Source organism: Dermochelys coriacea, chromosome 1, assembly GCF_009764565.3.
Source record: "Dermochelys coriacea isolate rDerCor1 chromosome 1, rDerCor1.pri.v4, whole genome shotgun sequence".
In the NCBI taxonomy this organism is placed as follows: domain Eukaryota; kingdom Metazoa; phylum Chordata; order Testudines; family Dermochelyidae; genus Dermochelys; species Dermochelys coriacea.
This window is the reverse complement of record NC_050068.2, coordinates 343964153-343976406: the sequence shown is the minus strand read 5'-3', so window position 1 is coordinate 343976406 and position 12254 is coordinate 343964153. Positions and strand designations below refer to the sequence as shown.

At 46.7% G+C, this 12254-nt stretch overlaps 1 protein-coding gene across 1 annotated transcript; it reads left to right on the top strand.

The window, feature by feature from the left end:
- Positions 1–4218: 4218 nt before the first annotated feature.
- Positions 4219–7451, top strand: LOC122455355 (endonuclease domain-containing 1 protein-like). Its single transcript, XM_038403460.2, has 3 exons — positions 4219–4341; positions 5444–5749; positions 6765–7451. The coding sequence occupies exons 2-3, from the start codon at positions 5477–5479 to the stop codon at positions 7308–7310; spliced, it is 819 nt and encodes a 272-aa protein (XP_038259388.1). The 5' UTR covers positions 4219–4341; positions 5444–5476; the 3' UTR covers positions 7311–7451.
- The last annotated feature ends 4803 nt before the right edge of the window (positions 7452–12254 follow it).

Here is a 12254-nt window from a genome sequence, read left to right as displayed (position 1 = left end):
CTATAGTTTTATATTATGGAGGAAACAAATGAAAGGTAAAACCAAGGACAGAGAGGAAAAAAGGACAGATCTGGAAAAGAAACACCAGAGTAAAAGAGGGCAAAGAAATGGAAAATATGGGCTAGATCCTCAGATGCACCAGAGGCTGGAAAAGATCAGCGAACCTGTCCTGAAGGAGATGGGTGAAACCCTGTGGAATCTAGGATGACCTCTAAGAAAGTTAAAATTTAAGTGGGATCCAAGGGTGAATTATTTTCTTGCTCACTCTCTGACTAAGGGATTTGAAGAGAGACCACATCTCCCAGAGGGAATGAACCACCCCATTGTAAGATGGTGCTCTTAGGAGCCGGTCATTTAAGTGCATTTAAACCCGCAGGCCCTGACCACACAAGTGAGCTGTGAGCTGTAACCAAGGCCAAGCACTTGGCCAATGTCCTGGGATATGTTGCTGGGCTGGAGGGAAGCACCTTAGTGACTACAAGGTCTATCAGTTAAACCCTGAAATTATTAACTCCACAATCACAATTGCAGCTAATCAAATACTATGTCTTTCAGGTAGAAATCATAGAATATCAGGGTTGGAAGGGACTTCAGGAGGTCATCTAGTCCAACCCCCTGCTCAAAGCATGACCAATCCCCAATTTTTGCCCCAGATCCCTAAATGGCTCCCTCAAGGATTGAGCTCACAACTCTGGGTTTAGCAGGCCAATGCTCAAACTACTGACCTATCTGTCCCCCCAGGAGGTTATCTAGTCCAACCCCTCTGATACTGAGAGAGGTTAATAACCAAAAGAAAGAAAGCTTCTAGAGTGATGGGGGTGTGATTAAGTGTCTAAATGTGGATTGTAAATTCCCAAGTAAGCAGTAATTTTTCCGTTGTTTTAAAATTAGTTCTGCAGGGTTTATCTCCCCTTGTATTGTGTATTTTTACATTACTGTGCTATTTTGTATAATCTGAAACAAAGTTATTTGCTAAATGGGAGTAACGGCCTCACAAGATTTTAGTAAGGATACAAATCCTCCATCAGCAGAGATTGTGACAGATTGCTTTAGTGCAATGCCACCGAACTGTGATAAAATCATTTACTGAATTATTGCTGCATAAATGTCACAACGAGAAACAAGATAAATATTCTAGTTAAAAATTGTTATATCAGCTGCCAGCTCACCTGGGCAATTCCCAAAGATATTGCAAAAAAAAAGAAATGTTTATCCTCCCTATACTGTCCTTCAATGCAACAGGGGATTTCTGCAATCTACAATTGGCTGCAAGTTGTGTTTGGCACGGTATCTGCTAGCAGCTCCTGAGAAGGGCCACTTAGTGCCAACAATGGAGGGCCAGGGCCCATCACGTTTTGCTGTCTGTGAGTCCGTATGTAGATGCCAGTTGCCGAGCGCAGAACCCCAACTTTAGTTCACTATAATAGGTGTATGCAGTGATGTAGTGCTACATTTGATAGTGCAGAAGTCCTGCAGTAGTGATCTCAAACTGATAATTCTGTCAGGCAGGAGATAGATTTTGGAGACTATCTTGTGCGTGAAGTCACCATAAGATAAAGCACCCATGCTCAAAACCTAGCTAACGTTTTATCAGCATATTTTATCTCATTGAAAATCTGTGCAACAGCAATTATGAGACTTTGCACAATAGTAATAAATACACATTGTATCAACAGAAATCACGCATAACTCAGCTCTTACATGCCAAACTTTAAACTAAACAGCAAGGCACAGCCAAAGTGCACAGGTAATTAGGCAAAAAGCCCACTGGCAGAATGTGGAAAATAAAGTTCTTAAAACATTAATGTTCTCTGCAAACTTCAAAGAAGGGCAAGATTCACGGTTACACTCCAGCTACATTTGTGCTACTCCATACACCCAGTTTAATTGGCTGATCAGACCAGGTTGACAATGGTTTTTTACACCAGCCCCCATTTATCCCCACAGCCCCCACAGATATCCCAACAGCCCTGGTATACTTCTGTCACTGCAGCCCGCAATACCCCCCACTGAACCCCAGCATTCTGGCCCCCACCCAACAACCCCCAAATCCTTATTCCCCCCAGCACCACCCCAACATCCCTCACTCATCCCCAACTGCTCACCCTGCAGCCCTCCCACAATAATCCCCACAGCTCACCAACAGCCGCTCACTGGTGTCCCCTCATCTCAGTGCTCTGTTCCTGTCCTGGGCTACGGCTGCTCCTCCTGATCTCAACCATCCAGCTCTGCTCGCTCTCATTGGCCGTGCCGCACTCCCATGGCAAAGGCCACATTTGAGTGGTGTTGCAATGGTGTGCAGCAGATCACAATGCTACTTGCTCACATTTGGCTCAGCCACCCGCTTGTCATAAATAGGCAGGCTATCCATCCAGTGTTAAGCTGGGCAGTCCTGTTTTTATGTCGTTTGTTCCCTGACCAGTGCTCATATAAAACCCGACGTGGTTTTGTCTGGTGTCACACACTAAAGATGCCATTTTGAAAAGTGTGCTGCTCCGCCTTCACCAGCGTGACCTTGCACGCACTGTGTGTGCAAGGTCACACTCATGGGGACGGGGCAGAGTGTGCTTCAAAGTGCATCCTCTGTGCTACATGACCTTGCACACACTGGGCATGCAAGTTCATACTGGCAGGGGTGCTTGAATGGCATCCTCCGCGTGGCGTGACCTCACACATACCATGCATGTGAGGTCATGCTGGCGGAGGCAGGATCATGCAGGCATGATAGGGCCCATGCTATTTTTGGAAGTACTGGAACATCCATTATTCTGGGGATGTGTCAATGGCCACCCTAATCATGATAGAGGGGATTGCTGGGCCAAATTGACGTCTCAAACCTGTGTGCCAGGTGAAGTGCTGGGACACTGCTCTATCCTGGATTTCAGGTGCCAGAGCAGTGCTTCAGACCATTCCAGCTACACTACACCTCTGGGAATATGTTCGTGACCCACACAGAGCCCCAAATTTGGCTCTCTTGTGCCGTCTCTTCTCAGATTTGCAAAAGAGTGGGACATGCTTTCTCTGATGGCTCAGGCTGGCACACCACTCAGCTGGGGACAACCGTTAGGACAATGAGACTAACCATCTTGATATTCTTAGGGTGCTGAATAGGACTCTGATCAGAACTGTGCCAGAACATTGCCCTGTTAAGGCATCGTCTCTCATTCCCCCACTGATCTGAGACACGTGACCTTTGAAACCATCACAGCTTTATGCAGACTGACTCACATAAACAGTACCTATGCCTTTGAAAGTTTTCAAACAGGGGTGGATGAGAGCAAGATGCAATGATAGGATAATTATTGGGATTGTTATTCCGTAAGGATGTGTCTTTCCATTTACTGGGACCCTAAAATAGGCTTGTCCTAACCCTAAGCATCACGTCACTGAAGAGCTGCAAGAACTCTAATTCATATCCTGTGAGCACCTCTGGCAGGTCAGGACCTGGACACAGCTGTCAATTCACACGTTGCTTTGACAGTTTGTTGCAGTTGCCACAGCTATGGTAGGGCATTTTGTATAATGGAGACAAGTTGTAACAACCTGACCCTTCACACAGCCATGCTAAAATCAAAATCCCAGGATTTATTGGTCCCCATTTGTACAAACCACACTTTGCTAATTGGGGGTAATAATTTATTGTCCTATTGATATGTTACCTGCTTTCAGCTGGGAAGAATCTAGCCCTTTATGGGCAGAGATGATACCAGATCATCTTTATGCTATTTCTCATAAGTCTGACAAGATTATCTACTGAGATATTTTTCTGTGGGTTACAGATAGGCCCAGGCCAGAGTTCCAGATCAGAACCCCAAATTTGGACTTGAGGTCTAAACTCAAACCCTTAAACAGGGCCCAGCCCACCACATACAAGTACCTATCCTCACCCTTTCTCAACTTAGCAGGCTTTAGAACCCATGCCTAGCGAGTATCATTCAGTTGAGGGTGAGTCCCTCCATTGGGGTATACCAGGTACAGTTCTGCTGCCCTCCATTCACATAACAAGGATAACAACTTTTGATTACTCCTGCCCCAGTAACAAGGAGACTGGGGATCCAACACCAGCCACAAGTGATCATTTGGGCAAGCAATCCCATCATGCTGAGCACCTAGGCAGGGTGGGTGTGTCCATGCAAAGGAGATCAGCTTCTGAAGTCTTTTTCTACAGCTCACCACTAGATGTCAGGGGAGAGCTCATTCAGACTCTGCTTACACATATATAAACAGGCTCAGGCTCATAGGCTCAGTCTCTAACAAAAGCTTTTGAAAAATCCACTACAACTTTGGTGCTGCAAACAGAATCAAGCCAATTGACAAGTTGGTGTGCAGACCTTTCACTCGGTAGGTTGGTTTCTTTTTGAAAAATTATGTTATTTATATCTTTTGTAATCATGAGTTCCCGACCAGAAGACGTTTCAATTAAAGCCAATCGTCTCTTGAGATAAAAAATGCAAACACTGGGGAGGGAGCCTTAATACAGAGTCCTGTTTCTGGGACTCTTCCTTCCACCTAAGTGCAATCAGCCCATGAAGATGTTGAAGACAATGGAAAAACAGTGAGCTTTGGATCATGTCCTAAGCTCCCTGGCTGCTGATAGCAGGGAGCAGCTCATATAGATCAGCAGCCATCCAAATACAGTTTGATATATATTATAACATGATTGTTCTAATTTACTTGATGCAGAAAGCTTTTGGTTATCGTGATATCTGAAACAGGTGTGTAGGCTACTTGTTTTAATAGCACTTGCTCAGCCCCAATGATTAGGTTTTGGAGATCTCAGTGAATTTGGAAGAACCACAGTTTTGGACCAGTTCATCTTACAACATGAGATATGGCTGAAATAGGATAAAATATCCAGATTTTCTGGCATTGTTGTGGCAATTGTATAGGTTGTTTTCTCCAAGCAACAGAATATCCTTCTGCTAACAGCTAAGGACAGGCAGATGTAGGGTTGGTGGCTGGGAGGTTTACTTTGTTCCAATAATTTTGTGAATGATTGAGCCAAATCCTCCCCTCACATAGAATAACCTTGGGGGAAATGATACTGAAACTCTGCATACTTCAAATGGCAGAAATCTCCTGCATTTTTCCTTTGGGAACAGGGATTTGTAGCCACAGAGATAGGGGAGAAGCGTGATTTTCTAACCAGCCAGATGGAGAAATGTGGTTATGTCTATGTAAGCCATCAACCTCTTCCTGCCCCTGTTGTAGGAGTGTGAATCAGTCAGAAATGATGGTGCCATTGACTTCCTCCTGAAGTCTGTGCTTTTAACGCCCTTCTCTGATGGCTCAAGGAGCAGCACTAACTTCCATGTTCGTTTCCACTTTTAGAGGCAAGGTGGTTGCCATATAGGACAGCTGTTCCCTGGCTAAAGCCTCTCACTCCTCCTCTTGGAGACCATGTTTACACCAAGCTTAAATTATATTTACATTTGTTCTCCAGGTACAGAAGAGCCTTTAGCTTTAACTTGTTCCCATGCTGCTGCTACTGCTGTTCCAGTTTTCCATGCTGGGGAACAGTGAGGTGGTGACATCTTTTGAAAACACATGCCCTCAGTTTTTCTTCCGGGAAACCCCCCCAAATGATGCCATCAAACCTGCCAATCCAGCCCAGATTTGCCAGCTTTACAAGAATCAGTATCGTTTTGCTACTTTGTACGACAGGGACCACCGCATTCCAATATACTCTGCGTATGTGTACCAACCTGGTTATGGTAAGCGACCTAATAGCTGGATGGTAGAACCCCAGGTAAGATGCTCTCCTGACTCCCTCTCCATTAGAATAGGGCACAATCTTGGACATGAAAAATTGAAATATAGAATAAATCCCAATATATGTACACACACACACACACTCAACACACCACAGCTGGGCATTCCCTGCCCCATGCTGTAGTGCAGGGTCTTATCATTGTGACAAAGATGTGCAGTTACAGAAGGACACTGGGAGCTAGAATTCCTGAGTTCTATTCTTCACTTCTACTGACTTGCTGTACAACCTAGGGCAGGTCACACTTTGTCTGTGCCCTGCCATCACCCGGTATAGAATGGAGATATTAATGCTTATCTTCTTCATAGGGTTATTGTGAGAGTTAATTGATCTTTGTCAAGTGCTTTGAGCTCTTCAGGGAACAGGTGCTGTCGTCATGCAAAGCATTTTTATGATTTACTCTTATTGGAACTCAAGAAAACAGTGGTCAAAAATGTACTTAGTTATTGTACTAATGCAATCTCCACGTTGAACCTGGGTGTTTCTGGCTCACAAGGACAGGGTTGAGTCAACTGGCAAATTTGTGGCTTCCCTAGGGGCATTTTTGCAGAGACCTTGGGAGTTGTCAGCTCCCTGTAGAGCACTGAGGTGGGATCATCTATTGCTCATCTCAGAATTCCCTCCCATTTTTTTACATTTTTCTATGAATGAGTTGCCCCAAACTGAACGCAGACTTCTGTGCTCCTCCAGGTCAGGCTAGCTCTGAGCCACATTACTGTGGGCACCATCTAACCCTCAGGAAGCAAGGAAGTTACTCCAAGTGTGGCTCCTCTTTCACACTAGTCATGACTGTGAATGAGGCTGCTAGTGAACTTCCTTCCAGCTCACACACTGGCCACAGGGTACCGAGAAGCGAGAACACAGAGCCCTAGGGAGATCTCTTGCCTAGTGGCTACCAATTCCTTTAGACCTCCAAAGGCACCTGCCCTGAGACACTGGCTCTGTTTCTGCTGCACACATGACTGACCCTTTTATTTGTTCTTTGACTTTCAAGCTGATGGGTTCAAATTACCAAAAGGAGATGGCAACTGAATGGATCCTCTTAAATGATATCGGTGTTGACCAGGGACTGCTTAATGAGAGCCAGGCTGTCCTTCGAGATTACAAGAATCTGACTAATTTCAACAGGGGCCACTTGAACCCCAGTGGGCACCAACCTGACCCTGACTATAAGGCTGCTACCTTCACCCTGACCAACACTGTGCCACAGTTTATGAACCTCAATAGTGGGAAATGGAACAACTACGAACAAGAAGTAATGATGAGTAGGACTGAAGGGTGTGCTACCACATATGTCATTGTGGGAGTGGTCCCTGGCAACAATTACATAGCTGGAGGCAGAGTCAATAAACCCAGCCACATCTGGTCTGCAGCCTGCTGTGAGATTGATAACAATCACAGGAAGTCCTGGGCAGTCGTTGCTCTAAATGATCAGAATGCAGTCGAGCTGCTGACTCTGGGTGAGTTAGAGGAGAAGCTGGTTGAACTGTACAGAAAGGAGGAGATCCTTCTGTTTGACAGTGACTGTCCCCGACAATAAACTCCTGACCCTACTCGCACACCTCTCCATATCACCCTGGAGAAAGGGGTTGGGAGCCTTCACCAATAGCTGCACTGTCATGACCATTCTACACACCGCATTTAACCCATCCTGTTTGTTTATTAAATGCTTTTACAGCTCTCTCTTTCCCAAAGAGTCTAAAAGTTTCTCTAAACGAATCTCTTTCTCCTGTTATGAGAGGAAGAGGTCCGGAAAGGCTGGGGCCATTCTGTTCCCATCCCATGTTACAAGTCTTGGGTGGCAGGCTCTTCAGTTGGAATTGTCTACGAGAGATCTCACAGAGATTCCTCTTTATGGTGCTCTCAGGGAAGTGGGTTTTGCGCATGTCCCTGGGGCAAAGCATGAAGGAAGGGTCTGTCTCCCGGTCTGCATTCTTGCCATCCTTGAAGGCAGTGCTATGGGGGAAATGTAATACAGCCTGGGGGAAATGTAATACCCCCAGCCCACCCACTCCTCCCCCTCACCGAACCAGGGTCCACCCCCTTTCCTAGCATTGACTTACAGCTGCCTGTATTTTTTCAGTGAATAGTCTGCGACTGACAGTGAATAATCATTGGGCCAGGGAACCTGAGTGAGACTGATTCTATAGCCTAGTAATCGGAGCACTCACCTAGGATGTGGGAGTTGAAGTCTTTGCTTCAATGACAACTCAATTATTTATCAAAAGTTGAATAGCTTCAACAGAGAGAAGCCTATACCAGCATAGCCTCGTGTGTTCTTCTGTACTGTGGGAGACCCAAGTGCAATGCCCTTCTTCACATCAGTCAGAACTGCACCTGCATCTCTCCCATTCTGAGCGAGTACCCTGGGTGAAAGGACCTGCAGCTTCCCCCACCCTGCATTTTGTGACTCTGGTCCACCCTTGCTTTTGTCAAGATAGCCAAAATCAAGATGAAAAATTTTGTTAGTCAGGTCAAAATAAGCCATTTTATTTTGACCTGACTTGAAACTTTTTTAATTCTCCAAAAATTTTGAAGAAGAAAAAAAAAGTCATTGTCACTTTGACTCTTTGTTTCAGAATTGCCAGCAAATTGAAAAATCCATTATTCACCCATCTCCAATGCTGGCAGGTGTAGGTGAGGCAGGGCTGGTGGTGCTGTAACAGCTCATGCCTTCTGCTTATTGACTGTTTATAGTCCTCTCTATCCTGCCACTGCTGCATCTGCATCAGCCACAACCTGCTTCTAGGCTTGGCTCTCAGCTTTCCAGGATCATTACTTTCTCAGGCTGCCCACTGCCTGGCTCTCCCTCCGCAGCTAGTTCCCAGATTATTGTCTCTGGCCTGCAGCTCACACAGTCCTTTGGTTTTTTCCCTCTGTTCTCCACACCCAGATGATAGTTCTTTTCTCCAGCCATTGGGCACTGCAGATGGCTAGATGCTGAACTGAGTCCCTGCCCCTTCCAGAATGACTTGCAGCTCTGTTCTTTCCCTCTAGCTCATGCAGGGTATGGGAGTGGTGTCTGGTAAAGAGGCAGCAGGTTTGTTGCAAGTCCATAATCACTCCGTGTAAAAGAAGAATGGAGTTAGAAGCAGCCCAGGTAATGACATGACAGATTAAAAGAAAAAAAACCTAAGTGGAGTTGAAAATGGGAGAGATCACTCAACACAGAAAACACCCAGGTTCAGTTAAGGCTCCCAGATGGATGAATGGGGAGGAGAAAGGTGTGAGGCCCAGATCCTCAAACATATTTAGGCATCTGTCATGGGCGGTGGATGAAGCTTCCCTTGGGGGATGCTAGCTTCCTGTCCCGTCTCTTTTGCCCATGGCCCACCCAAACTGCACCCCTGCTCTGCCCCAGGCCCTACCCCTGCTCTGCCCCCCTGCCACTGCTTGCTGCATCCCTCCTCTCCTCCACACACCCCCTTCCCCCGAAGCCCCCGCCATTCGTGCTCTCCACATCCCTCTCCTCCACCCCCCACCCTGCAAGGTCCCCACCACCCACAGCATTCCTCCTCTCCTCCCTGCCGCGAAGCCCTCACTGCCCGCCACTCACTGTGTCCCTCCTCTCCTGCGTCCCTCCCCCGCGAGGCCCACACCACCCCAGGGACGCGGTGAGCAGCAGGTGGAGGGAGCCTCCTGCGGGAGGGGAGTGGAAGAGAGGAGGGACTCAGCCAGTCTGTGGCGGGCGGTGGGGACCTCAGGGAAGGGGCGGAGCACAGGCGGGGCCACACAGCTCAGGCAGCTGACAGCAGGTGATTGGCAGCTGCGCCAAGGGAGGCTTACCCTCCCCTGGCCTATTGTCCCCACCACCTATGGTGTCTATCTCCCATTGATTTCAGTGGGAGTTAGGATCTAAATACCTTTGAGTATCTGGGCCTGAGTGGTGGCCAAAGTGGTTAAAGGGAACAGGAAGGTTGCTTCTCTAGAGAGAAAAAAAGGCACTGAAGAGAAAACAGATACATCAGTAAATGGGGTGGGGGTTGAAATCAATGAAATTTGAAATGTTTCTTTCCAAAATACAGTATGAATAAATGTTGTTTATAATGGGTGGTGACATTCAGAAGCCTGAACAGACCCACACAAGACCAAAATAAATGGAGGGCACTGGTGGATGCCCTGTGCAGTGAGTTAGATGAGGAGCAGTTGCAACATCACCGCAATAAGGAGATAGTAACCATTAATTTCCAAATAGGATGCCAGTCAAATACTACCAGAAGATGTCATGATGCGTACAGAACACTGCCAACTGATAGCTAGGTAAATAAATGCAGAATACAGCAGACTATGGAAAACCAGGCTTGTTTTACTGTTAGCTTTTATGCCCCACACCTTTTCTCTTTCACCCAGCTGCCTGATCTCATGATAAAACCAGATTATAAACTCTCTAGGGTAAGACTGTGTTTTTACTTGATGGTTGTCCAATGCCTAGCACCAGCAGGCCCTGATCCTAGGTTGTCTCTGTGCTGTTGTAATACAAAGAATAATAATGATAATATTTTCTTTAATTAGTCCTGCTGCTCACTCAGGTGGAAGGAGCCTCATGCTCACAGGGCTGAACTACTGAACTGCTTTTTAAAAGCTATATAAACTACTTAGAAAACCCCACTGAACGGTAACTACCCCTGGAGGAATGCACACTAGTGTACTGAACTGTAGCATTTCCCAGGCCAAGGCCTGTTCCTTGTTGCTCACCACCACAAATTTAAAAAGTTATCAAAGGCCAAGCACTGAAACCTGGACTAAAGAACAGATGAAACCCAGTGATGCTGTTTCAGGGAAATGGGGACATCCAAGGGCATCAGCAATAGGAGATGAATGGTTTCACCAGCCACCTCTCTTGTTACTCATGGGCCTTTCCCGTCACACACTCTGTTCTTCCATCCACCTTCTAGAGTGCTCAGAAACCTGCCCCCTCACCTTTGAGATGCTAGAAACCACAGTCACACTCACAATCCCCCCTCCTCTCTTTACAATGGAAACACCCTCCCTCTTTTTCCAGTGCCACTTGGAATCCCCCACCTATTCGGCTAGTAACCTCTCCTTCCACCACCTGACACACTCCTCTAGTGTCTCTCAGAGCCTCAGCCCTGGGAAAGTTCAGACACTCCTCTGGTTATACCTAGAAATGCCCTACTCCCTTTGGTAACGGCATGAAATACCTGCGACTCCAAAGGAGTGAATGAACCAGCTGTGCCCAGCTCAGGGCATGAACCCCAGCAATTGCCAGGAGACGTCACATTCCACTGGTGCAGGCAGCACAGTGGAGGGATGCCCCAGTCACAGAGTGCTCTGTGACTGGGCTAATCCCAGTCAATAAAGTGATGCAGCCAATAATGTCCAGTGCGGTGGTGACCCAAATGCCTCTTCGGGGAGCCATGTATGAAGTACCCTGCGTTGCTCAGCGTGGAGTCTGAAAACTCCTGCAGGGAAAGAGCTCTTCCTGCCAAGCATATACTGGGAATTGCGTCGGAGAAGGAAGGTAATTCCTAGGGGTGTTTCTAAGCCTCCCGTGGGTGACAGGCTGGGTTGGGCAATGGTAGGTAGAGGGCTGTTGCTATTTATTTATACTGAAGCAAAAAATGTTTTAAAAGGCTTAGCTAAAAATAGCAATGTAGAGGTGGTGGCACCGACTGCAGTACAGGCTAGACAAGTTTGCTCAGAGCCCTGGAATGGACGTATGTTGCTATCCCACTCTGCCACCCCTTCCCTGCTATTTTTAGCTGCACTAGCTAGATTAAAGGTATGCCTACGCAAGCTGCAATTACACTGCGGATTGCAGCTTAGACATACCCTCCATCCTGATACCCTCCCCTATCCCCCCCTGTTGTTGGTTTCCCTCACTCATTGTGTCTTGTCCTTAATGAGGTTGTCAGCTCTCTGGGACAGGGACCGTTATGTCTGTAAAGCGCTATCACCATGGGACCCTAGTTCTGTTTGGGGTCCTTGGATGCTAACATAATACAAACCATAAGTAATAATAATGTCAGCCAACCTGCTACATTTCTGTTCACACTGGAAGCTTCACGACATGTCTTTTGTGCTCACTCTCACGTTGTGAAACAGAGGCAACACCTTCCAGATACAGCCCACAAATAGATCTTTACTTAATCCACTCACTCCTTCACAGATGCCTGCCTCCTCTGTTTGTGTATGTGGACAAGTAAGAGGTTGTCATTGAGAGGGATGGTCTTGGGGAGGGGGGGTACAGGAGTGGGAGTCAGATAGAAGTCAGATCTCCTATTTATTTGGTCCCTATCTAAAATGTCTCCAAAGTATTTAAAACTATATGTTTCTGTTCTATTCCTGGTTCTGCCACAGACTTCCAATATGAGCTAGAGCAAGCCATTTCATGTCTCTGTGCTTCAGTTTCCTATCTATAAAATAGGGATAGCAATTCTTCCTTACCTCAAGGGGCTGCCATGAGGATAAATCTGTGAATGTCTCTGAGGTGCTCAGATACTGCTGTCACGAGCACCGCAGA

What these genes read in the sequence shown, in the direction of transcription:
- LOC122455355 (XM_038403460.2), top strand. Translation starts at nt 5,477, where the DNA reads ATGCTGCTGCTACTGCTGTTCCAGTTTTCCATGCTGGGGAACAGTGAG. An exon ending in GCTGGATGGTAGAACCCCAG is followed by an intron (nt 5,750 to 6,764) that starts GTAAGATGCTCT and finishes TTGACTTTCAAG; the next exon opens with CTGATGGGTTCAAATTACCA.